General features: G+C 44.2%; 1 protein-coding gene across 1 annotated transcript in view; it reads left to right on the top strand.

Annotated features, from left to right (window-relative positions):
* Nucleotides 1-27688, top strand: part of LOC120909307 (membrane-spanning 4-domains subfamily A member 4A-like) — a 44322-nt gene that overhangs the window by 8408 nt on the left and 8226 nt on the right. The window contains exons 2-6 of the mRNA XM_040321055.1: nucleotides 6322-6602; nucleotides 10910-11020; nucleotides 18815-18871; nucleotides 20401-20601; nucleotides 26026-26145. Of these exons, the coding sequence (XP_040176989.1) occupies nucleotides 6327-6602; nucleotides 10910-11020; nucleotides 18815-18871; nucleotides 20401-20601; nucleotides 26026-26145 (765 nt within the window). The 5' untranslated portion in view covers nucleotides 6322-6326. The remainder of the gene's footprint in view (nucleotides 1-6321; nucleotides 6603-10909; nucleotides 11021-18814; nucleotides 18872-20400; nucleotides 20602-26025; nucleotides 26146-27688) is intronic.

Here is a 27688-nt window from a genome sequence, read left to right as displayed (position 1 = left end):
ACTCTAACTGACTAGCCTGCCTGCTCTATCTACCTGCAATAAATGACACTCTCTCTCTGTCTTAACCACCGCAACACACTACACAAGGCCGACTTGCAGGCGGTCTTTTATAGTGCGGGGCATGTACTAAACCCCCTGAGCCATAATTGGCCAAAGTCACCTTGGCTTTGGCCAATTATGGCTCTCTGTTTTTTGCACGCTGTGATTGGCCAAGCATCAGCTAGCAATGCACTGCGATGTCGCAGTGAATTATGGGCCGTGACACGCCACTCGAATTTGCCGCGAATGGCCCATAACGTTCGTAATTCTACGAACGGTCGAACATACGATGTTCGAGTCGAACATGAGTTCGACTCGAACACGAAGCTCATCCCTAATCAGGATCAGTAAATCCATGTGTAGGCTCAGAGCAGGCTCCTTTTCAATCTTGTTAATAAGGATAAGTAGCCACCACTTTCACATCACACACTACACAGCCTTCCTTCCCACATCAATTTGGGGAAAACCTGTACTGAAAAAAAAGCATAAGAAGAAGGCACACCAGACTTGTATTAAATAAAATGAAATAAATGTTAATGTACTTACAAAAATACACAATAATGTGCATGTATCAATTCTTATTCAGACCACTGGTCTCAGAGAATAGGTTCTGGAACTCCCCCATTGTGAGCTTGTGAGTCACTTCTTGTCCCTGTTCCCTACGCACCTCCGAAGCACCATCCATTGATATTACCCCCTACTCAGCTCCCGGCACCTCCTCATTTTGAGAATACAGAGCCAAGTATCATTTTGTTGTGCTAAGTAATTTGTATAGAATTTGGTAATGATAACAAGAAATGCAGTATGGCATAGGCCAGGGCTCGACAAAATCTGGGCGCCCGGTCGCAATTGCGACCCTACAAGGCCGCGGCCTCAATTACCGGCCGTCACGGGCCCGCCGTGATCGCAAGGGGGGAGGTGGTGGCGCACGGAGGCACAGGATCCTGTGTCTCCGTTTGCCCCCACCTCCCCCGCCGCACGATCGCGGGGGGCCCACGACGTCCGGTAATTGAGGCTGCGGCTTTGCAGCCTTGTGAAGGCCCAAGCTTCCTTCTGTGACCTGACGCCATCTGGTGGTGGCTGTAGGCATTACAAGTAAAACAGCAGTTCTTAAAGTGTGTTTTCACTGCCATCTCCTTCCCTCTAATTAGAACCCCCAAACATTATATCTTTTTTTTATTCTAACATCCTAGAGAATAAAATAGCGATCATTGCAATACTTTCTGTCACATCGTATTTGCGCAGCGGTCTTACAAGCGCACTTTTTTTGGAAAAAAATACAATTTTTTTAATAAAAAAATAAGACAACAGTAAAGTTATCCCAATTTTTTTTCATATTGTGAAAGATAAAGTTACGCCGAGTAAATTGATACCCAACATGTCACGCTTCAAAATTGCTTCCGCTCGTGGAATGCCGACAAACTTTTACCCTTTAAAATCTCCATAGGCGACGTTTAAAAAATTCTACAGGTTGCATGTTTTCAGTTACAGAGGAGGTCTAGGGCTAGAATTATTGCTCTCGCTCTAACGATTGCGGCGATACCTCACATGTGTGGTTTGAATACCGTTTACATATGCAGGCGCTACTCATGGAATGTGTTCGCTTCTGCGCGCAAGCTTGGTGGGACGGGCACGTTTTCTGGCTCCTAACTTTTTTAGCTGGCTCCTAGATTCCATGAAAATTTTTCAAACCCTGGCATAGGCCACCACACAAAAATAGACCCCGCAGCAGCCAGCATCAGTAGACCCTCCAACACATCCAAGCACCCCTTGCCATAACATATATTCAGTGCTGGAGGTGCCAGGACTGCTTTGACCCAAGTTCTTGCCGAAAAAAAGCCCTGGATATAATGACTAATGACATCTCAGGTTCAGACTCACAGTGTATGCATCCCTAGTTATGGTCTAGGAAGACATTCTTATCATATCTCTTCCCCAGTACTTTAAATTAAACTCACTCCAAGGGTGAGGACACACTGAGCTGTTGAGTTCCCATGTTAAGTCAAAAGCCTATCAAGAATTAGGTCTAATGGAGTCAAGCCAGTGGTAGCTAGCCAGCATCCCCAGATCTTATTGAATCGGGTCGGACGGCCTCTATGCTGATTTATCAATCTCTCATATCCTAAAGTTAATCCCACATTGGCTAACCACATCTCTAAAGTTGGAGAGGTTTGAGAGAGCCAATGTTGCAAGAACAACTTTCGAGCTTGGAACAGTGCTCTGGATACCGCCTCTCTGACATATTTGTCTGTTATAACCTCATCCAGTATACCCAATAAGCAGGGGTTAGGGTCAACAGAGACAGTTACTTGAAAAGTATTGTTGATGGTGTTTACTATGCCAGTCCAAAAGTGGTGCAACTTTGGGCACTGCCAAAGGAGATGCATTGTGTCCCCATTAGATCCCTTGCATCTCGCACACAATGGGTCTGGGCGGAGTCCAAGAGCAAACAATTTAATTGGTGTACTGTCAGGGAAATTTGGCTGTACACTTAACGCACACCATATCTCCTGTGCTAATAAGCACACATTTAGCCTAATCATCTAATGCATCTTACCTATGTAGCACTACCCCCGTAAGAGCTGCTGGTTAAATTTTGGGTTTGCACGTTACCTTTGTAGCTTTGTTGTCAGGGTGGGAAAGTCCATAATAAATGCAATGTCCAGACAGATGTAAAACCTCCAACAGTTAGGTTTTATTTCTTTTTACTGCAACATAACTTGAAATAGAGAAAGCAGAAGGGAGGAGAAGAGCAGGGAAAGGTTCAGGCACACGGTACAGAATAAATCAGTCTCCACTCTCAGCTATTGAGTGGGTATTGCTCACCTGGATAGTCCCCTCTCACTTGGCCTAGCAGACGGGATGACGCACAAACTAATGTCCAGATGGTCTCTGCCACAGACCTCTTGGAATGAACTTGGTCTCTGTCACAGACCTATGAATGTATTTGGTCCCTGCCACAGACCTTTGAAATCCTGTGGCAGAGGATTCCTGGACGCATCCACATACATTCAAAGTCCCAAACCTCCAGCCAAGCAGTAAGAGAGCCTTCAAGCCGGAACCAGCAGACTGCAGGGCTTTTAATGTAGTGGATCTCTCCTTGATTGGGTCACCAGGCCTCACCCGAGACAATAGCACCTTGCCAGTTTCCTCCAGGGCAGGTCCTCCCCCGATTTCCTTCATCAAGATAGCATTTTCCCTTGTGGACAGACAGCTAGAGATCCTCCTTTAGGATTGTAGGCCCTAGCCAGCGTAACTAGGCCTACTCCATAGTAGAATCACTCCGGGCCCATGTGGCCCCGAAGTCGGGCTCACACACACGCACCCCTCGCACAAGGAGGGCCGCGAGGTGAGGAAGAACCCCAATCAATGGCATCTGTCCCTTAAGTACCCCTCCCCGCATGCACAGCGGGGTCACCACTCCCACTGCACCTCTGCCGAGAAGGGACACCCAACACACCATGGTACACCTGTGTTCCAACATAAGGCCAGGGTGGCAACACCATCTTCAGGAAACAAGGAAAACTACCAAGTAGTACCACAGCCAGAACAGATGCAAATTTTGGTTAATCAAACAGGTCTGGGCCTAAGTACTGGCCCAGACTTCCCCTAAATTTAAAATAGCGTCCCCTAGAATTGGGGTGGGTGCTACACCTACAACTCTATTTCCCGTATATCCCCAAGTAAAACAGACATCCCCACAGCTTATGTCTCAGCTCCATCAGCATGACCAGAGAGACCAGTCTCCTTGGCTTTTTATTCCAACATCACAAAATCTGTGACTAAAAGGAAGTGATCGGCACAATAGCCAATCGCTTCCTCAATACAAAATGACAAACAAGAAATCCTTCCAACAGGATGAGTTAATACAAACAACCAATGAATAATGGCTAAAGGAGTCCTATTGGTGTGTCTGAGAAGAGACAGGGTATATTGCCTTTCCTGGAACAAAGGAAGCCGCATGGCTGAACAAACATGGACTCCGTCTCTGATCATAACAACCCAAAAGCTCCCGTATTACCGCTGATAGGAATCCTTATTCTGCGTTGTTCCAGAGAACAACGCATACCCGGATTATACTACCGTTCCTTGTGGATGGGGGGCTATCTGCAGGTGCACCCTACGAATCTCGACCTGTGCTGATCAAACAGAGCAGAGACAAGAGCTTACATCCCTGAGTCAGCTCTTTAGAGCAGGTTTCGAGAGAACCAATTTCATGTTCCCAACTTTGTAGGAACAGTTTGGGGATAGCCCCTTCCTGTTCCAACATGACTGGGCACCAGGGCACAAAGCAAGGTCCATAAAGACTTGAATGAGCGAGTTTGGGGTGGAGGAACTTGACTGGCCTGCACAGAGTCCTATCCTCAACCCAATAGAACACCTTTGGGATGAATAAGAGCAGGGACTGCGAGCCAGGCCTTCTCATCCCCATCAGTGCCTGACCTTACTAATACGCTTCTGGAATAATGATCAAACATTCCCATAGGCACTTTCCTAAACCTTGTGGACAGCCTTCCCAGAAGAGTTGAAGCTGTTATAGCTGCAACTCAATATTGAATCCTACAGACTAAGAATGGGTTGCCGTTAAAGTTCAGGGCCCAGATTCACTTAGACGCTCCTATCTTTAGGCTGGTGTAGCGTATCTCAGATACACTATGCCGCCGTAACTTAGTGAGGCAGGTCCCGTATTCACAAAGAACTTGCGCCCTAAGTTACGGCGGCGTAGTGTAACTGTGCCGGCGTAAGCCGGCGCAATTCAAAGTAGGCTGGTGTGGGCGTGTTGTATGCTAATGCATCGTGACCTGACGTAATTGACGCTTTTAACTAACGGCGTATGCGCCGTCCGTGAAAGCATCCCAGTGGGCATGCTTAAAATTACGCCGCAAATAGTCAATGCTTTCGACGTGAATGTAACTTACGTCCAGCCCCATTCATGGACGACTTACGCAAACTACGTAAAATACGACGCTGTTCGTACGTTTCCGACGTCCATACCAAACATGACTTACCCCTGCTTTATGAGGGGTAACTTTACGCCGGCGTATGTCTTACGTAAACAACGTATCTTGATACGCCGGGCGCACGTACATTCGTTAATCGGCGTATCTAGCTAATTAGCATATTCGACGTAGAAATATACGGAAGCGCCACCTAGCGGCCAGCATAAATATGCACCCTAAGATACGACGGCGTAGGAGACTTACGCCGCTTGTATCTGAGCAACTGTGAGGCGTATCTGATTCTATGAATCAGGCGCCGAGTTGTGACGGCCTGCACTCGGAGTTACGATGGCGTATCTGGAGATACGGCGTCGTAACTCCTTTGTGAATCCAGGTCCAGGTGCGTGTAAAGCCAGGCATCCCAATACTTTTGGTAATATATGCCTAGATTCAGGTACGCTGCCGCAACTTTGCGGCGGCGTAGCTTAAGTCATTTAAGCTACGCCGCCGTAAGTTAGCGAGGCAAGTACATGATTCACAATGTACTTGCCTGCTAAGTTACGGCGGCGTAGCCTAAAGCGGGCGGGCGTAAGGGCGCCTAATTCAAATCTGTGTAAGGGGGCGTGTTTTATGTTAATGGGGCTTAACCTTACATTTTTTACGTTGTTTTCTTACTGCGCATGCGCCGGGCGTCTACATTTCCCAGTGTGCATTGCGGCTAAGTACGCCGCACGGGCCTATTGATTTCAACGTGGACGTAAACGACGTAAATCCCGATTCACGGACGACTTGCGCAAACGAAGTAAAAATTTCGAATTTCGACGCGGGAACGGCGGCCATACTTAACATTACTATTCCAACTAGGGCCTAGCTCTAACTTTAGGCGGCCTATCTGTAACGTAAACGGCGTAAAAGTACTGTGTCGGCCGGGCGTACGTTTGTGAATTGGCGTATCTACTAATTTGCATATTCTACGCCGACCGCAATGGAAGCGCCACCTAGCGGCCATCCAAAATATTGCAACCTAAGATAGGACGGCGCAAGCCGTCGTATCTTAGATATGTTTAAGTGTATCTCTGATTGAGAATACACTTAAACATACGTCGGCGTAGATTCTGAGTTAGGTCGGCTTTTCTACTGATAAGCCGGCCTAACTCTTACTGAATCTACCTAATAGTGTATATATATATATATATATATATATATATATATATATATATATATATATATATATATATAAAAAATGATTAGGATTATACTTCCACCCTGCTGTGACGATATATTTGGGAAGGCATAAAAAAAATCCTGGTTTTAACTTTTAAACATCTTTTTTCTATTTTAGATTTCATGATGTCAAATCCTGTAAATGAAGGTGCATCTCCTCTATATGACAATGCAACAAACAGCAATCCATTTGCAGTCCCAGCGTCAAATGTGCACGTGGCGTCTTTCTTTCAGAGCGTCAATCCTCCGCCCCCCTACTACGTCCCTCCTTCAACTCACACAAGAAGTGTCCCCACTGTGGCACCACAATGGTATCCCTCCACCATCATCCCGCAAAATATAAACCCATCTTTACCATTTTTCCAAACATTTTTGATGGGTAAACCAAAGGCTTTGGGAGTAAGTATTCAAGGTGACCATATGCCAAACAGTTTAGTCATACAGAGAGCCCAGGGAATTGTGAGAACCACTAAAAGTGTCCTTTTGCAATAGTCAATATGATATGTATATAGGGAAGAGCAAAGATGAAAAACATTTTTAAAGTTGATTTCAGAAGATAATTTTGCATTATTTTACACCAGGGCTTTTTTTTCTCAAACAATAGGTGCTGGAACTCAATCACGACCCCTGCAAAATCCCTCCCCCTACACACGCCCTCCAAATCACATCAAATAGTGGGTGTGGTCAGTCAAATGTCATGAACAGTAGGAGAGTCTTAAAGGGGCAAATAAATACCAAGATTGCATTACATACAGAGTTCAGGAGGGTTACACACAGAGGGCCAGATCCACGTAGGGCGGCGTATTTTTAGGCAGGCGTAGTGTATCGTAGTTACGCTACGCTGCCGCTACTTTGAGAGGCAAGTGCTGTATTCACAAAGCACTTGCCTCTAAAGTTACGGCGGCGTAGCGTAAATCTCCCGGCGTAAGGGCGCGGAATTCAAATGATGAACAGGGGGGCATGTTATATGTAAAACAAGCTTGACCCCACGTAAATTACGCATTTTTCGTACGGCGCATGCGCGCGCATGCTCAGTATCACGTCGGATTTTCAAATTAAATTACGCCCGCTCAATGCCTAGACAACGTGAACGTAATTTCCGCAAAGCCCTATTCGCGAACGTTTTACGCAAACGATGGAAAATTCTACGCTGGCCCGACGTCCATACTTAACATTGCGTACGCCTCATAGAGCAGGGGTAACGTTACGCGGAAAAAAGCCTTACGTAAACGACGTAAAAAAAAGGCGCCGGGCGGACGCACGTTTGTGGATTGGCGTATCTAGCTAATTTGCATACTCGACGCGGAAATCGACGGAAGCGCCACCTAGCGGCCAGCGTAAATATGCACCTAAGATCCAATGGCATACTAAGACGTACATCAGGCGGATCTAGCCCACATTCAGGCGTATCTTGTTTTGTGGATACAAAACAAAGATACGACGGGGCATCTTAGAAATTACGCGGCGTATCAATAGATACGTTGGCATAATTTCTTTGTGAATTTGGGCCAGAGTGCAGACCTGCCACTTGTAAACACAGAAACTGGAACTTGTAAACACAGAAACTGGACTTCTATGTTTACACGTGAGTGTGGTGAGTAGCCCCGATACGTATTCTTCTACATATTTTTCGTAAAAATCGCAATAAGCGTTTATTGATACAGAACGCACGTTTTTTATTTCTTGTCATCCATCCACCTAGCTGGTGGCGGCTGCATGGTCCAAAGTCACATTACAGCACACCACAAGGATTTCCAACATAAGGACGGCATTGTGGAGAGATGGCGTTTGTATTACCTTTCGTATAAGTGAGTTGCCATTTTTCTGTCCTAATAAAAGGTATTTTTTTACATACTGTACTACACTTAGAAAAAGGTGACCAGATTTTTAGAATAAAATCTGGGGACATATTTTTTTTTTTTTTCTACCGCCCGCCTCACAGCCTGTCAAGTCTAAAACAGGCCATACACAGTGGAATTTCAAATTAATTTTCGAAATCAGAAAGTTTTTTTTTTTTGTGATCCGATGATGCCATCATTGATTTAAAAAATTCGGCCAACCAAGCCTTCATGTTGCTACAGAAAATAATTTTCGTGGCCAGGAATCTTCTTTTCTCTCCGTGAATTTTCTTTTCTTGCACATGCGCATTTTTTTCTTTTACATTTCTCACACGATTTCCTCATCACCGATTAGAAAATCATTTGTTTTTCCAAAAATTTCCAACATGTCCGAATTTCTCAAATTTGATTGCCGCACGAAAATCGGCTGTTGCTGCAGCCCACTAATTCTTAGATACGATTTTCGAAAGAAAATTCTTTCGAAATTCGAACCGTGTATGGCCGGAATTACTGGGTGGGGAGCGGAGGAAGAACACTCCGCCAGGGAAGGCAAGGAGATAGGCAGGTGGCTGGCCGGGACTTGAGCCAAGGCAGAAGAACATGCGAGCGAAGCTGAATGGGCATGCGCCCAAAACGGAAGAAATGGGATTGTCCCCTGAAACCGGGGATGTCTGGTCACCCTAACTTAGAACTCCCTGCTCTTCCTTTTTGTACATACGCCCTGGCCAGATGAAGGCTTGAGTTCAACTTTAATAAAAGATACTCACAAAACTGTCAAGGTTACTTGAAAGAATTCTAAAAGGTTGTGTTAACTGACAGCATAATTCTGCAATACACTGCAGATGTGCTAGGGATTGGTTTATGAACAAGGTGAAAAGGCATAGGTTAATGCTGAGCAGTAAGGCTATAAGACTGTACAGGGATCCCACCAAATGCCACATCGGGTTCAACTTGTTCTCTGAATTTTCGTATGACCCCAAAATAACTGAGAAAGTTCCCAAATCCCTTGGTCTAGGCCAGGAATGGGCAAACTACGGCCCGGCGGGCCTTTTAATCCGGCCCGCGGAGCGCTAGCCAACAGGGCAGCAGAGCTGGGGGTATCCTGTGATCGTCCGCTTTAATTTAAAACCATAATTTATATCCACTCTTATACATGTGCCCATTATATCGTTTTTCAAATGCACTTAGGGGGCAGTGACGACTGGTGCTCAAATTTTGGTGGGGCGCCAACGAAAAAAAAAATGCAGCCTCACTGTGCCCATCAAATGCAGCCACCATGCCCATCAATTGTCACCACTGTGCCATGCCAAACGCAGCCACTGTGCCAGCATCATGAACATCAATAAATCCCGTCACAGATCCCAGTTAACTGACCAACACCTCAGGCCGCGTACACACGACCGGTTTTCTCGGCAGAATCCAGCAAGAAACTCGATGGGAGACGTATTCTGCCAAGAAAACCGGTCGTGTGTACACTTTTCGCCGAGAAACCCGTCGGGAAACTCGTCGAGCCAAAAAGAGAGCATGTTTTCTATTTCTTTGACAGGCAATGGGAAAATTTGGCTCGACGAGTTTTTTGACAGCCGAACAAGGAACTCGACAGGGAAAACGACAGGGAAAATCGGTCGTCTGTACGCGGCCTCAGATCTATTCTGCAAATTGCAGCAACAAAGCTAACTCTTGACTTTGATGCCTTAACAAAAAAGGGAGACCAACAACACTGTTCCCACTAAAATTTAAGGTACTATTTTATGAAAGAAATACATTGCATAAAAGTTTTGTAAAATAATTATTTTTATGCTTTTCTACCTTAAATTAATCTAAACATTTAATGTTACAAATTTAAATTTAATTTATATTAATTCACACATACACACCGTCCATCTACTCTTGGTCCGGCCCCCGGATCCAATATATGAACCCATTGCGGCCCTCGAGTCAAAAAGTTTGCCCACCCCTGGTCTGTTGGGAATTGTGTGTTGTCTCTCTTTTGGTCTTATGTGATTTCTATGGTTTTTGTACTGTATTGGTTTTATGGTGTCATATTGTTGTTTTATTATTTGATTTTAATTGTGGTACATATTTTATATTGTTACTATGTTAATTTATGCCTGTAACACTCGGTCCTGTTGTGAATTGTTAAGGTCTGGAAGCATTTTGATACCTTCGGGTGATTCTACGCTATACAAGCAATAAGCAATAAACAATAAACAATAGGCTAGGGTGACCAGACACCCCCAGTTTCAGGGGACTGTCCCCGGACCAAGTCTGTTCCTGGTTTTGTCCCCAGATTGGATTTAATAGGTGGCAGGGGCAATTTCAAAGACAGTCAGTGCAGAATTAAAATAAAAAAAATTGAATTACACACCCCAGCTCCACCATGCCTACTAGCATAGGGGGGTTGTATTTTTCCCATTATCTGTGCCCCTTTCTGATGATCATGTGCTAGTCGGAGCGGAGGGAATATTTCTTCAGTTTCGGGCGCATGCCCATTCAGCTTCGCTCGCATGTTCTTCTGCCTTGGCTCAAATCCTGGCCAGCCACCTGCCTGTCTCCTTGCCTTCCCTGGCGGAGTGATCTTCCTCCACTCCCCATCCAGTAGTAGCCGGTGCCCGGAGAGTAAGACTTGAAAGGCTGTGAGGCGGGAGGCAACGGGCAGAGAGTCGCTGATTGTTGCCATTACTAGTAACCAAAAAATTTGTCCCCGGATTTCATTTTAAAAATCTGGTCACCTTAGTCTAGGCTGAATTATCAACAGGCAAACTGATTTGCTCATCTCTAGTGGATCAATTAGATATCAATGGTACATAGTAGAGCATTGTGCAAAGCTGCATCAAACTAATTAAACCTCATTCTTTCCCTCTTCAGATTCTGGTCATTGTGGCAGCCATCTTGGAGATTGGCCTCGGCATTGCATTGGGCTTCACCCTCTTTACTATCACGCTCCCAAGTGGCATTCCTTTTTGGGGCCCTGTGTTTGTAAGTACCATTAAAAAGCCTGCAGTAACACCTATGGGCCAATCACAGATCTGTTCGGAGGTCCTAGTCGGGTCCTATGAAAATGTGCACAAAGCGGGAATACTTTTCTATGATTTAATGAACTCTATAAGATATGAACAGAGAAGGTGCTACTCTGGTTACACCAAGAGAAGTCACAGGCATGTCTCAAAAGCAATATTTTAGGAGTTATTTTACAGTGGACCTGTGAAACAAGGCTACAAAAAAAACAAAAAAACTCAAAGGCTTTGAAAATATAACCTGGAAGCTGATTGGCTTCTATGCAGAGGTGCACCAGATTTTACACCATGCAGTTTTAGTAAATAACCCACAGTGTCTTATTATCGTTATAAGGCCCCAGCCTGGTCAGATCCAATCCCCTCTCCTCGAGGTCATTGTGGATAAGGATGAGCTCCAGCGTGTTTGCATGGTACACGTGCAGAGCCCGCCAGGAAGTCTGCACGGAGCTGCGCTAATCACAGCCAGGGAGACATTTCCTGATCTCTGCAGCTGAGCATCGGGACAATGTCTCCCTGGCTGTGATTAGCGCAGCGCCCTGCAGACTTCCTGGCGGGCTCTGCACGTGTGCTACGCGAACACGCTGGAGCTCATCCTTAATTGTGGACACTCTCCCAGTGTCTCTCTCCACATGTAGGGATGAGCCTGATGTTTGAGTCAAATGTAAGTTTGACTCGAATATCGTGTGTTTGCCCGTTCGCCGTATTTAGAACATTATGGGCGTTCGTGGGAAATTTGAGTGCTACAGGGTGTCTTTGGCCAATCATGGCTCAGGGGGCTAAGTCCATGCCCCACACTATGTAAGGCTGCTTACACGGCAGGCGTACATAGAGTAATGAAGGAGAACAGCAAAATGACATTTCTAAGGCTGGATTCACACCTAGGCAGTTTTAGTGCTTTTTGCATTTTGCAGATTTGCACTACAGAACATGTTCCATAGAAAACAATGTTAAATGGATTGTAGTGCGCATCTGGAAAATGCAAAAAGCACTAAAAATGCATACAGTAGGTGTGAATCCAGCCTAAAGGACAAAATGTCATTTTGAAACTGCTTGCGGCTGTAATGCATTGCCGGATCCTGGCAATATACATAAAAATTATGAAAAAAATTAGTGGGCCCCTTGTCCCCACGTTGATGGGGACAAGGGGCTGTTCCGCACAACCCTTGCCCGGTGGTTGTCGGGGTCTACAAGGGGGACCCCAGATGTCCCAAAGGAGCAACAAATGGAGGATCAATCAGGGAGTATCTAATTAGAAAATAGCTTTATTTATTTGCAGATATAGACCCCCCAAGAAACTCTGCAATAAAAACAACGTTGTCACAATATGGCATCAATCTCAGTCCACACACATGCATACCTCCCAACATTTAAAAAATTCACTGCGGGACATTCTTTACATTTGTCAGTGACGTTGTTGACGGGGGGTGGGGGAGGGGAGGTTGCCGCGGGTCGGATCGGATTCGAGTTGTTGACGGGGGGCGGTGGGGTGGGGGAGGTTGCCGTGGGTCGGATCGGATTTGAGTTGTTGAGGGGGGGTTTGGGGAGGTGGATCGGACGTTGTCTCTTACCTGTGCATGTCTCCCATCACACCGGATATTGAGCGGGGGTGCCATGGGGAAGTTCCATGCGGATGGCGCCACCCTTGGAGCTGCTTTAGCTGATTCTGTGTTAGTAAAAGACGATTTGCGCTTTTCTGTCTGTTACAGCGTGATGAATGTGCTTACTCCATTACGAATGGTAGTTTTACCAGAACGTGCGCTCCTGTCTCAGAACTTGCTTCTGAGCATGCGTGTGTTTTTAACGTCGTTTTAGCCCACACACGATAATTTTTTACAACCTGTAAAACGACATAGTTTAAAACGTTGTTAAAAAATGCAGCATGTTCGAATTTTTTTTTGTAGTTTTTCAGAACCCGAAAAATTATGTGAAGCCCACACACGATCATTTTAAATTATATGTTTTTTAAACGATGCTGACCACGGTGGTCAGGGCTCAACAGCCTCCCTGGGGATCAGCAGGGGTGACACCCCTAGTAAAAATAGTTTTGGGGACCAGGGGACCGGTACTCCCAGGAAGCGAGACAGCAACTGCTGAGTTTCAGTCCAAAACGGTACTATCTTGGGGCAGGTCCAGTATATGTGGTACAAAGTACCCTTGGCTCCCTGGCAACGCCAACACCTATCTGAGCTGGATGGATATATAGCATGGAGAACATCTGGTGTCATATACCAAAAATACAGTACTTTATAGGCGTTCTCCTTGTACAGCGTACAGAGAGAGCTTTTAGCTGCCTGAGACCAGATCGTCTGCCATGTCGCCTCCGGGATCTCCTCCCCCAGCGCCTTTTCCCAACAAAGCATGTATGCATGCTTACCAATGGAGGGGAAGGAGCGAGAGTTTAACAGCCTATATATATCTGATATCAATCCGCGGCGAGCAGATCCCTCCAGTACCAGTTTTTCGAAAGGCGTTGGCGCTGAAAATTGGAGCTTTGGGGCAAATGATTGCGCATAGTGTCTTATCTGCAGATACCCATAGAACACCTGGCGAGGCAAGTTGAATTTCTTTTGCGCTTGATTGTTCTTATAGGCGGCGGGAGGGGAGATCCCTCCCGCCGCCATCCAGTGCTTCCCCCGGGCTCTCCGATGCCATCGGGGGCACGGAGAAAGAATTGTCCGGCGATGGATGGGAAGCATAGAGATGACTGGTAACCAGATGGTCACCAGTCATCTCTATGACCGTAGGAGGCCCGGGCGCGATGTGATGACGTCACGCCCGGGTACCCGGAAGTAAACAAAGCAGCGATTGCGGCTAGTAAGCATGAGATCGGTGAATTTTTTTTCACAATCTCATGCTTTCCAGCCTGGAGGAGAGATGTGGGGTCTTAGTGACCCCGCATCTCTCCATAAAGAGGACCTGTCACACACTATTCCTATTACAAGGGATGTTTACATTCCTTGTAATAGCAATAAAAGTGATAAAAAAAAGTAAAAAAAAAGTTTAAAAATAAAAAAGAAATAAGTAAAAAAAAATAAAAACGTTTTTTAAAACACCCCTGTCCCCGGTAGCTCGTGCTTAGAAGCGAACGCACACGTAAGTCCCACCCACATATGTAAACGCCATTCAAACCACATATGTGAGGTATCGCCACATGCGTTACATAGCTACATAGTTACATAGTTACATAGTTAGTCAGGTTGAAAAAAGACACAAGTCCATCCAGTTCAACCACAAAAAACAAAAAAACTAAATAAAAAACACAGTAAAATCCTATACACCCAACTCCATACCCACAGTTGATCCAGAGGAAGGCAAAAAACCCCAGCAGAGCATGATCCAATTTGCTACAGCAGGGGAAAAAATTCCTTCCTGATCCCCCGAGAGGCAATCGGATTTACCCTGGATCAACTATACCTACAAATCTTAGTACTCAGTTATATTCTGTACATTTAGAAAAGAATCCAGACCTTTCTTAAAGCAATCTACTGAGCTGGCCAGAACCACCTCTGGAGGGAGTCTGTTCCACATTTTCACAGCTCTTACTGTGAAAAAACCTTTCCGTATTTGGAGGTGAAATCTCTTTTCCTCTAGACGTAAAGAGTGCCCCCTTGTCCTCAGTGATGACCGTAAAGTGAATAACTCAACACCAAGTTCACTGTATGGACCTCTTATATATTTGTACATGTTGATCATATCCCCCCTTATTCTCCTCTTCTCAAGAGTGAATAAATGTAGTTCCTCTAATCTTTCCTCATAGCTGAGCTCCTCCATGCCTCTTATCAGTTTGGTTACTCTTCTCTGCACTTTCTCCAGTTCTCCTATATCCTTTTTGAGAACTGGTGCCCAAAACTGAACTGCATATTCCAGATGAGGTCTTACTAATGATTTGTACAGGGGCAAAATGATATCTCTGTCTCTGGAGTCCATACCTCTCTTAATACAAGAAAGGACTTTGCTCGCTTTGGAAACCGCAGCTTGGCATTGCATGCCATTATTGAGCTTATGATCAACTAAAACCCCCAGATCCTTCTCCACTACAGATCCCCCCAGTTGTACTCCCCCTAGTATGTATGATGCATGCATATTCTTAGCCCCCAATTGCATAACTTTACATTTATCTACATTAAACCTCATCTGCCACTTAGTCGCCCAATTAGACAGAGCATTGAGGTCGGCTTGTAAATTGGAGACATCCTGTAAGGACGTTATTCCACTGCATAGCTTGGTGTCATCTGCAAAGACAGAAATGTTACTTTTGATCTCAGACCCAACATCATTTATAAATATATTGAAAAGTAAGGGTCCCAGCACTGAACCTTGGGGTACACCACTGATAACCTTGGACCATTCAGAGTAAGAATCATTAACCACGACTCTCTGAATTCTGTCTTTCAGCCAATTTTCTATCCATTTACAAACTGATATATCCAATCCTGTAGACCTTACCTTACACATGAGCCGTGTGTGCGGAACTGTATCGAACGCTTTTGCAAAATCCAAATATATCACGTCCACAGCCACTCCTCTGTCCAGGGTTTTACTTACCTCTTCATAAAAGGAAATCAGGTTTGTCTGACAACTTCTGTCTTTCATGAATCCATGTTGTCTGCTGCTTAAATAGTTTTTTTCCTGCAAGAACTCATCCATGTGGTCTTTTATTAAACGTTCCAGTATCTTCCCAACTATAGAAGTTAAACTAACAGGTCTATAGTTACTTGGTAAAGACTTTGTTCCCTTTTTAAATATGGGCACCACATTGGCCCTGCGCCAATCCAGTGGTACTATTCCTGTCTTTAATGAGTCCCTAAATATTAGATACAGTGGCTTTGAAATGACAGAGCTCAACTCACCTAGGATCCGTGGATGGATGCGTTAGAGTGCCAGCAACAATTCTAGCACTAGACCTCCTCTGTAACTCTAAACTGGTAACCTGTAAAAAATGTCAAAGTGTCGCCTATGGAGATTTTTAAGTAACAAAGTTTGGCGCCATTCCATGAGTGTGCGCAATTTTAAAGCGTGACATGTTAGGTATCTATTTACTCGGCGTAACATAATCTTTCATATTTTACAAATAAATTGGGCTAACTTTCCTGCTTTGTTATTTTTTCATTTATGAAAAATTATTGTGCATGTAGCACCTGTGTACTTTTAGTACAGGTGCTATGTTAAATTTAGAGGGGGATGAGAGAGTTGTTTTGCTCTCATCCATGTTGTTTTGTTTAAATTGGGCTTCTGCCGTACTGGGATTCCTGTGGTTTCATCCTGTGTTCCAAAGATACTGTTCCATCTTTGGATAGCAGGTGGCGCCAGAGGGGTCCAGGCGGAGGCGCCTTTCTCCAGCAGCCAGAGGAGTGTTTCCCTTGTGGGCATGCTGAGGGAGGGTATTTCTGTGGCAGATGCCATTTTGTGGGGTCTTCGCCCGTTCCTGGTTCCAGGTGCGGCACCCACCTTTAGGGGGTGCGCACAATAACGGGCCTCGGCGAGATGGCCTACCATCCCGGGGGGGGAAACGTGCTACGGGGAGTTCCTGACTCTGGGCTCTCATGACCCGGAGCAACTAAAGCTGCAAAGGGGCCCCAGTGACTTACTGGGTCCCCACACTTCATGAGGAAGATCCCAAGCGAGTTATGCTGTTCGGTGGGGAGTCGGTCTGAGGTGAGCCTGGAGGCAGGTGATCCAACAGGGCTTAGACAATCCATCGGGGATCTGGGTGGCCGGACACTGGGAAGTTGTATGCTGCAACTTGTCAGTTGGTGACCCCTAAACTAAAAAGTCTACCTGAGGGAGATTCAGGCAAATTATATTTACTGGGAGGAATCGCTCTACTATTCATGTTCCTGAGTTAAGGGCCTGTGGCAGAGGTCCCACTACAAATTCTAATTCTACTAGAGCCAAGTCGTTGGCAAAAAATTGTTCCTTCCCAGAAGTTCTAAGTGATACTCTGGCTGCCAGGTCTGTGAGAGAGGCCTGTCCAGGTACACTTTACCCACACCGGCTGGAGTGCCGACGTGAGTTAAAGTCCCATTGGAGGCAGGACTGCTTCCATTTATCCATAGGCCTGAATCTGCAAAGTCTCCTTTCACCAACCTATTTTCTATCTACCTCGAGTTAACCCTTTGCCATGTTGGGCAAGAAATAAAGCACAGAAAACGACACCCTGCTGTTTGGACATTCCGTTATTGCCTCTCATCATCATCATCATCCCTAGACACATCACAGAGGTAACATAATCATGCTGTCCCAATCTAACCAACGGCTCCTGAGGGGGTAGCGCTACATGCAAATACGGTGAAAGACCGTCGTTTTATTCCCTAGGGTGTCTGCTAAAAAAACATATATAATATTTGGGGATTCTGAGTAATTTTCTAGCAAAAGAGTGATGATTTGTACATGTAGGAAAGAAGTGCCAGAATAGGCCCGGTATTGAGGTGGGTATAAAAGCCCTGTATGGAAGTCGTTAACTAGGTCTTGCGCTGAAACAAGGTCAACCTAGCATGCACCCTCCATGAGAATTTCGATAGACTTTTATAGCAACTCTGTTTGAACACCTGTATCAACTGCACTTCGGAAAAGGTTTATAACTATGAATCAATACATCATCATGGAGTATACTTATGGACCTACTACCATTACATTTATAGTCCTTAGACAATAGACATTTTACCAATATCTCTTATGAGACTAAGCCCAATTTCTAGTATTCAATTTCCAGGCAAATAGCAACACAATTGATACATAGGAGCACCACTCAGGCCTCGTACACACGACCGAGGAACTCGTCGTAAATGAAAAATTGTTTTCCTCTACGAGTTCCTTATAGGCTTGTCAAGAATCTTGACAAGCTTTCTTTGCGTACACACTGTAAAGACAAAATCTTGTCGTTCTCAAACGCGGTGACGTAAAACACGTACGACGGCACTATAAAGGGGAAGTTTGATTCCACTGGCGCCACCCTTCTGAGCATATGCGGGTTTCTAAGCATACACACGAACGTGTTTCTCGTCGAAAACCAGCCCGATGAGGAACACAATGGAGGAAATTGAGACTCCCGACGAGGAAAAAGAAAAAAACTTGTTCTCTTTTTTTCTCATCGAGTTCCTCGACAGTTTTCTCGATGAAAAACATACACACAACCGTTTTCCTTGGCAAAAAAGCACTGCCACCAAGTTTCTTGATGGGTTCTGTCGAGTAAAACGGTCGTGTGTATGAGGCCTTAGTCTTCTTTAGCTAGACGTATATGTAAAAGTGTATGTGTGGGGCCCTTAGGTCACGTGCCTTAAGTGCGACAACATTGTCATTTTCACTGTTTTGTCATTATGTTTTTTATTGATGGATTTGATAGGGTAATATTCCTCATATGTATCATATAACAGTGTGTGGAATTTTAACATATCTTTTCCAATAACAATAAAGTTTACAATTTATTATGGCAGACCGTGGTTGATTCTCCAAAAGGGCTTTTCAGGGGGCATTACTAGGCCCCACCCTCTCTCTTTTTTCATTCATGTTTTTCTATTGCTCTGGAAGTATCCCGTCTAATACAATGACGAAACGGTAACCATTACCTTTTTATTACAATAGCTGATGCTATTATAGCGGTATATTGGATTCATGCTTGTTTTTACTTTAACCTCTCAGGAAAACGATATGGACACATTTTGTTCAGTTTGCACAAATACTTCTGACTTTCTTGCCGCTATTGTTTTAGAAAATTGTGCAGTTGTGTTCTTATTTTGTCTTTGTTGTTTTATCACAGTACATCATTGCTGGATCTCTGACAATTGCAGCTCAGACAAAACCCAATACCTGTTTGGTAAGTTTTTATTTTTTTTCATTTAATACATAACTGGAAGGTGACATTGCTATTATACATGACCAGTGTAGATAAGATGTCCCACCTTGTTTTGTGTCTGCCCGACCATGAGTACTCACCATCCTGCTTGCCATTAAAGGGGTTGTAAAGGAAAAACATTTTTTCATAATAAGCATCCTTTACCTGCAGACATTCCTCTTTTCACTTCCTCATTGTTCGTTTTTGCTCAGAAGTTTCTCTATTTCTTCTCTGTTCTGTTCACTTCCTGCTTGTCTGACTTTACTGACCACCGTGAAGAGAGGCTTTACTGCGGTGGTCAGTAACGTGCTCGCCCCCTCCTGGGAACTACATCTATTCGGCAGGACGCTCTCCAAGTGTTAGAGACTTCAAGGAGGTGTGAATTACTGGGTGTGCTGCAATTCATACTGGGAAATGTAGTTCTTACATGAACGAGCGATGCAAACCAGGAACTGAATGAGAGAACAGAAACTAGAATGCCGGAGATGATATAGATGAAGGAATTTAATAGGTATTTACTTGTTTTTTAACAGAATCATTACACTATTCTGTCTGTCTACCTTGCAGACATTAATTTTAGGCAAAAATGTTTTTTTCTTTACAACTCCTTTAAGGAGACCTGCCTCAATAGCTATTCAGAAACCTAAAGCCCAGCAAACCAGACTGTACCACCTATGACTACTTAAGTATCCTTCAAGGTTTTTTCTGTTCTCCCAAACACATGTACAAGTTTGAACATACCTACCAGAATGAGGGGGAGAAGCTGCCCACATACATGGAGGTGCCTTGTAGGGTAACCACATGTCCCGGATTGCTCGGGACAGTCCCGCATTTTGCAGGTCTGTCCCGGGCACATTCATTCCAAGACAATACAGTGTCCTGGAATGAAACTGACACAGCCACCCCCCGGGCCAATCTAATGGCCCCAAAAAAGGCTGCCACTTCACCGCTTTACTCACTGACAGTACTTGTCCTGGCCGGGAATGCCTGTAGGAGCACAATTCCGCCCCCTGCTTGTGATTGGACAAATCATAAATCCCGCCTCTTGCGTCCAATCACTGTGCTGTGATTCGTTACAGCACAAGCTGATTTTTGGGAAGGGGGGGTATCCCTGAATGGTAGTTTGGAAATGTGGTCACCCTAGTGCCTTGCCAAGATAATGCATCAGCTGCTGCTTAAGAAAGGTATAAATGCCAGCACAGTAGATGAAGTCCAGGTGAGACAGGTTTTAAGGGGAGCTCAGCCCTTAGACCCTATCATGATTGAGTTGAGAACTTGAGGGGATGGTTGGTAGATTCAGTGACTTGCTACAATTGTGGAGGTGTAGATCACTACAAATGTGATTGTCCACGTCCACCAAAAAGAGGGGAGAGGGCACAGATGCACCCAACCCGCTCCTCCAAAAGTCAGCTGAGTTCCCGGCTACATAACAGTTTGCAAACATTACTTGAATAAGGCTGTGTTTGGTATTGTTGTATCATTGGTTTATTCTTCCTGTTTTCTCTTTACAGATCAGAGGCTCTCTGGGACTGAACATCGTTAGCTCCATTTTCAATATGATAGCTGTGATCCTAAACATTGTTGATTTTCTAATCAGTCGGTGCTACCTTTCCAATTACTCATACTATAACAGTTACTATGATGGATACTATAGTTATTATGACTATGGAAATTATAATTATAATGCTTACTATCTATGCCAACAGAAACTAGTAAGTATTATTTTGGTGATTATATAAATGGAATATAAAGTGTTTAATGTATTAAATATTTAAAATATATAAATCACTAAAGATTACATCTGAATCAGTAAACATATTGGGCCAGATTCAGAGAGATCTTTAGATAGGCGTAGCGCATCTCATATGCGATACGCCGTCGTAACATTGAGAGGCAAGTACAGTATTCACAAAGCACTTGCTCCCATATGTACGCCGGCATAACGTAAATGGGCCGGCGTAAGCCCGCGTAATTCAAAGTAGCAAGGCAGTGGATGCGTTGTATTATAATGAAGCGTGACCCCATGTAAATGCATGGCCGAACGAACGGCGCATGCGCTCGCATGCTCAGAATCACGTCGCAAATACTCCCTAAGATACGTCGGCTCAATGCTTTCGACGTGAACGTAACCTACGCCCAGCCCCATTCACGTACGACTTACGCAAACGACGTAAAATACAACGGCTGTTTCGACGTTTCCGACGTCCATACCTTAACATGACTTACCCCTGGTTTATGAGGGGTAAACTTACGCCGGACTTACCCCTTACGTAAACGGCGTAGCTTACTGCGACGGGCGCAAGTACATTCCTGAATCCGCGTATCTATCTCATTTACATATTCGACACGTAAATCAACGGAAGCGCCCCTAGCGGCCAGCGTAAATATGCATCCAAGATATGACGGCGTAGGAGACTTAGGTCGGTTGTATCTTGCCAAAATTCAGGCGTATCTGCTTTCCTGAATAAGCGTATAGATATGACGGCGCACATTTAGACTTACGATGGCGTATCTGGAAATACGTCGTCGTAAGTCCTTTCTGAATCCGGGCCATTATATATTGTTGCAAAAATTTGCCTGTTCAAGAATGGCCAGGGTTGGGTATATTAAAAATAGTATAAAAACATTTTTTTGGTGTCTGTAAGTGGGGGAGTGGTGGATGGAGAGGGAGATAGTGAAAAGGTGGCTGTGAGTGGGGTGTGAAGGATGGGCAGACTGGGTGATATATATATATATATATATATATACTGTATACTATGTGTATATATATATATATATATATATATATATATATATATATTGTAAGGGGTTAGCTCGGTAGCGGGGTGTGTGATCCCCTGGATGGGTTCACTACACACTGAATTTATACAGACAGGCAGTCGAAGACGGTTGAAAACAACAATTTTGGTTTATTCTTCCATCTTGCTGGAAACAAGTGCAAGCATCCAAAACAGCATAAACAAAATCAAACATAAAATATATCCTGGCCACTTGGGGAGTCTATCTTCACCACACAGGAGCCTATCTAATGAAGTCTGGCACAGCCTAGTGCTGGGCAGACACTGCTGGTCATACAGCAGAAAAACAAAAGTCTTTTGATTTTTATCACACAGAAAAATCAATCCTCTCCTCACCTCCTCAGAAGACTTTCAGTACTGCTCTCTCAGAAAGACTCAGGATGCAGCAAATCAGTGGTAATCCTCTGGACTACTTATATAGGCCTTAATTGCCTCATTCTGAACAGCTGAAGTTTTCCAATGGCCTTTAGCCTTTTCTGGCTACATTTGCAGCCAACGCCTAATAACAATTAGTGTATTGTCTAAACAAGGCAGAAATGTATCTCCCATCTGTGACAACACCCACAGATTTATCTGACTTCCTGTCACAATATATATATATATATATATATATATATATATATATATATATATATATATATATATACATATACATACACACATACATATACATACACACACACTGCTCAAAAAAAAATAAAGGAACACTTTGAAAACACATCAGATCTCAATGGGAAAAAAATATTATGCTGTATAGCTATACTGATATGGACTTGGTACTCTGCTAGAAAGGAAAGGATGCCACATTGTTTGATGACAAATTAAAACTATCAACCTACAGAGGGCTGAATTCAAAGACATCCGAAAATCAAAGTGAAAAAATTATGCAGCAGGCTTGTCCATTTTGCTAAAAAATTTCATTGCAGCAACTCAAAATAGTCCTCAGTAGTTTGTATGGCCACCAAGTGCTTGTATGCATGCCTAACAACATTGGGGCCTGCTCCTAATGAGATGATGGATGATGTCCTGGGGTATTTTCTCCCAGATCTGGACCAGAGCATCATTGAGCTCCTGAACAGACTGAGGTGCAACCTGGTGGCGTGGGATGGACGGAAATATTATGTCCAAGTGTGCTCTGTTGGATTTAGGTCAGGCAAGAGTGGGGGCCATTCAATAGTATCAATACCTTTATTCTCCTAGTCCAGGAACTGGCTGTATACTCTTGCCACATGAGGTCAGGCATTGTCATGCACCAGGAAGAACCCTACTGCACCAGCGTAGGGTCTGACAATGGGTCCAAGAAATTCATCCAGATACCTAATGGCAGTCAGGGTGCCATTGTCTAGTCTGTAGAGGTCTGTGCGTCCCTTCATGCAGGGGCCCCATGCCACTAGGCATGAGACTGACAACTCATGGGGCCCCATGCCCCATGCCACTGTGTGTATACTGTGTATGTATACTGTATGTGTGTGTGTATACTGTGTGGCCCCATAATCTCCTATTGCCCGGGGGCCCCATAATCTCCTTTTGCCTGGGGGCCCCATGAGTTGTCAGTCCGCCCATGCCTTCATGGCTATGCCTCCCCAGACCATCACTGACCCACCAGTCATGCTGAACGATGTTCCAGGCAGCATAACGTTCTCCACGGCTTCTCCAGACCCTTTCACGTCTGGTGTCAGTGCCGGACCTGCCAATTCTGGTGTGCAATGGCAAATCCCAAAAAAGCTCCACGGTCACAGGCAGTGAGCACAGGGTCCACTAGAGGACGTCAGCCCTTAGGCCACCCTCGTGAAGTCTGTTTCTGATTGTATCCTGTTCTCTTTGTATTGCTTTCTTTATGTGAGATCCCTGGTGTTCCTGTTAGTCTCTCTGTTTTCCTATTAAAAACTGACAACACTAAGCAGAAGAACACACTGTGGTCAGTTCTCTAGCTGTGCTGGGAACTCAGCCTGCTCTCCTCCAATGATCGGACTTGTCCTGACCCACCCCTGCTGCACAGCCATTTACTAGGAAGCTCAGTGTACTGCTGTATCTCCTCCCCCAGCTCTTATGCCACTGAGAACACAGTGGATGTGATCACTTATAAAAAAGGATATAACAGTGGATACACACCCCTGTTAAAATGGCAGGTTTCTGTGATGTAAAAAAATGAGACAAAGATAAATCATTTCGGAACTTTCATCTTTAATGTGATTTTAAAATTAAAAAATAAAATAATGTGGTTGCATAAGTGCACCCTCTTATAACTGGGGATGTAGCTGTGTTCAGAATTAAGCAATCACATTCAAACTAATGTTAAACAGGAGTCAGTACACACCTGCCATCATTTAGAGTGCCTCTGATTAACCCCAAATAAAGTTCAGCTGTTCTAGTAGGTCTTTCCTGACTTTTTCTTAGTCACATCCTACAGCAAAAGCCATGGTCTGCAGAGAGCTTCCAAAGCATCAGGGGGCTCTCATAGTTAAAAGGTATCACTCATGAGAACGATTTTTTGTCACCATTTTACGAGGTGCATGCAATTTTAAGGTTTAACATGTTGGATATCTATTTACTCTGTGCAACCTCGTCTTTAATATTTTACAAAAATGTGAGTAATTTGAGTTTGTGTGCTCTACAAATTACTTCAGTGTATTTGTATTGTAAATTTGCATATCCTAAACCGCTGCACTAATATAGCGTGACATAAATTTTTTTTATTACCACTATTTTATTCTCTAGAGTGTCTGCTTTTAGTGCTTCAAGAATCTATACTATATATATATATATATATATATTACAGTCCTGATCAAAAGTTTAAGACCACTTGAAAAATGGCAAAAAATCATATTTTCCATTGTTGGATCTTAACAAGGTTCCAAGTAGAGCTTCAACATGCAACAAGAAGAAATGAGAGTGACACAACACATTTTTTGAGCATTCAATTTAATGAAAACAACGAATAAACTGAAACAGGCTGTTTTTCAGCTGATCAAAAGTTTAGGACCACACCTCCAAAAAAAAACCTAAACCCCCCCAAAACAGAAATCCAACTTCCAAACATGAACTCAGTAATGAGTAGCTCCGCCGTTATTGTTGATCACTTCAAAAATGTGTTTCGGCATGCTTGATGCCTCGCGTTTCCATGAGGTGAGTGGGAACAAGTGGTGAAGACAGCCGCACGAAGGCCATCTACTGTCTGGAACTGTTGTCCATTTTTGTAAACTTCCTTGCCATCCATCCCCAAAGGTTCTCAATTGGATTTAGATCAGGGGAACACGCAGGATGGGCCAAAAGAGTGATGTTATTCTCCTGGAAGAAGTCCCTTGTCCTGCGGGCATTGTGTACTGTAGCGTTGTCCTGTTGAAAAACCCAGTCGTTACCACACAGATGAGGGCCCTCAGTCATGAGGAATGCTCTCTGCAACATCCGGACATAGCCAGCGGCCGTTTGACGCCCCTGCACTTCCTGAAGCTCCATTGTTCCACTGAAGGAAAAAGCACCCCAGACCATTATGCTCCACTGTGGCGCGTAGAAAACATCTCAGGTGGGATCTGCTTGTCATGCCAGTAACGTTGGAAACCATCAGGACCATCAAGGTTACATTTTTTCAGAGAATAAAACTTTCTTCCACCTTTGAATGTCCCATGTTTGGTGCTCTCTTGCAAAGTCCAAATGAGCAGTTATGTGGCGTTCAAGAAGACAAGGTTTTTGAATACGTTTTTTGTTTTTGAAGCCCTTCAGTCTCAGATGCCGCCTGATGGTTATGGGGCTGCAGTCAGCACCAGTAAGGGCCTTCATTTGGGTCGAGGATCGTCCAGTGTCTTGATGGACAGCCAATTGGATCCTGCGGCTCAGTGCTGGTGAAATTTTTTTGGGTCTTCCACTTGACTTTTTTGTTCCATAACCCTCAGGATCATTTAAGAAATTCCAAATCACTGTCTTACTGCGTCCCAGCTCAGCCTTTGCCATCACAACGTGTGACTACCTGACAGAAGATGACAATGAATCCACATCTTTGCACAGATTTGGCCTTTTAAAGGCATGTGGTCCTAAACTTTTGATCAGCTGAAAAACAGCCTGTTTCAGTTTATTCGTTATTTTCAATTAATTGAATGCTCAAAACATTTTTTGTGTCACTCTCATTTCTTCTTGTTGCATGTTGAAGCTCTACTTGGAACCTTGTTAAGATCCAACAATGTAAAATATGATTTTTTGCCATTTTTCAAGTGGTCTTAAACTTTTGATCAGGACTGTATATATATATATATATACATATATATACACACACACACACACACACACACAGTATATCTCCATAAGAAATAACTGCTGACTTACTAACATTTTTTGTCTTTACAGAATGGTAGTTATGCTGTTGTTTCTCTACTACTTGTGATAAATTTGCTGCTCTTCTGCGTCACCGTTTCCACCTCTGTTTTTGGATGCCGGTCTCTCTCAAAAGTACAAAATGTCAACCAGGTAGGAGACGTATGAGATTACTATTAAAAGAATGTCAAGTCAGGGCAGTGCTTTAAGTGGGCCAAAAGAGGTGCCGGTACTCTATTAGGCGCCGGTGCTCCCCCCCCCAATACTGAACATGAAAATATATATATTTTACAAACCCTCTCTTAGACGAAACCTAACATTTGATTTTGCTGCTAAAATTACATAAACCAGCTGATGTCAGAAACTAAAAAAAGAGAAGATAAAATGGGCACAAAGCATGACAAGGGACAGACACCACAGAAAATAGATAGGAGAAGTGTATGTGTATGTAATTTTAGCAGAAAATGCACCAATATATTGCAAACCATAGAAGCTATGGTTTGCAATATATTGGTGCATTTTCTGCTAAAATTACATAAATCAGCTGATGATGTCAGAAACTAAAAAAAGAGAAGATAAAATGGGCACAAAGCATGACAAGGGACAGACACCACAGAAAATAGATAGAATAATGGATGTTATTCATCAGTCACTCTGAGCAGTCCATGTGCAAGCTTGCAACAATAATCATACAATGAACATCTTCCTACTTTTCAAGACGGTTTAAAATAAACATAAAAGGAAAATAACAGGGCAAATCTGCATGGCTGTCTGAAACGAGCCATGATAAATTGATAGGAGAAGTGTATACATATCAGTCTGTGAGCAGCCATAGGTAGCAACAAAACACTCACCAGTACTCTGTACTTCAGAAGTTCAGATCCAAAGCAAAGTCCGGTGTTTTTCACTTTGCTGCACTGTCCTGACTCCTAGGAGGGCCAGTCACCCGCTCACATTCACCACGCCGCACTAATCGCTCCTCACAGGCGCGCGGAAAGGAGTTGACATCACCTAACGTGAGGTCAACTCCCTGCCTGTGCCTGCACGTACGGCTCAAGCCGTACTCTGCACACGGCCCGCCCCCCTCCACTAGCTGATGGCCGGCCCAGCCAATGACATTATGGAGGAGAGAGATGGTGCGCGATGTAATTCGCCCAGCGCCGGCCAGCCACTACAATGCTGTAGCTAGCTCTCCGCTGCGTTCCGGTACCGGAAACCCACGTACTGGGCGCACGGAGAGGTGCTGGTACTCTCCAGGGCCATTTTTGGAAGTGGCGGTACTGAGTACCGCCGCGTTCCGGCCCACTTAAAGCACTGAGTCAGGGGACCAGCAAAGTCTATCATTCACCAGGTTTAGAAAACCCCTTTGCTTTGAGATCCTTGTCCCAGCTCTCCTCTGTGGCCTTAACTAGGATTGTGTATAGACGTCATCCTGCTCTAGGAACGTATGTATGGTAACACCACAATCTCCACCTCTTTAAATAGATTACTTTTTTTGTAACAAATATAGAAATAGTCATATCGGAGAGGTTAGGTTGTAAATCTTCCAATGAGGATACTTAATACTAGGGTTGCACCGATACCACTTTTTTAAGACCGAGTAAAAGTACAGATACCAATTACCGATACTTTTTTTTTATGTCATGTGACAGTGGCACTAATATGCAGCACTCATGATGCGTGGACTAGAGGTGCG

Source organism: Rana temporaria, chromosome 8 (genome assembly GCF_905171775.1).
Source record: "Rana temporaria chromosome 8, aRanTem1.1, whole genome shotgun sequence".
NCBI lineage: Eukaryota > Metazoa > Chordata > Amphibia > Anura > Ranidae > Rana > Rana temporaria.
This window is presented reverse-complemented; position numbering and strand designations above follow the sequence as displayed.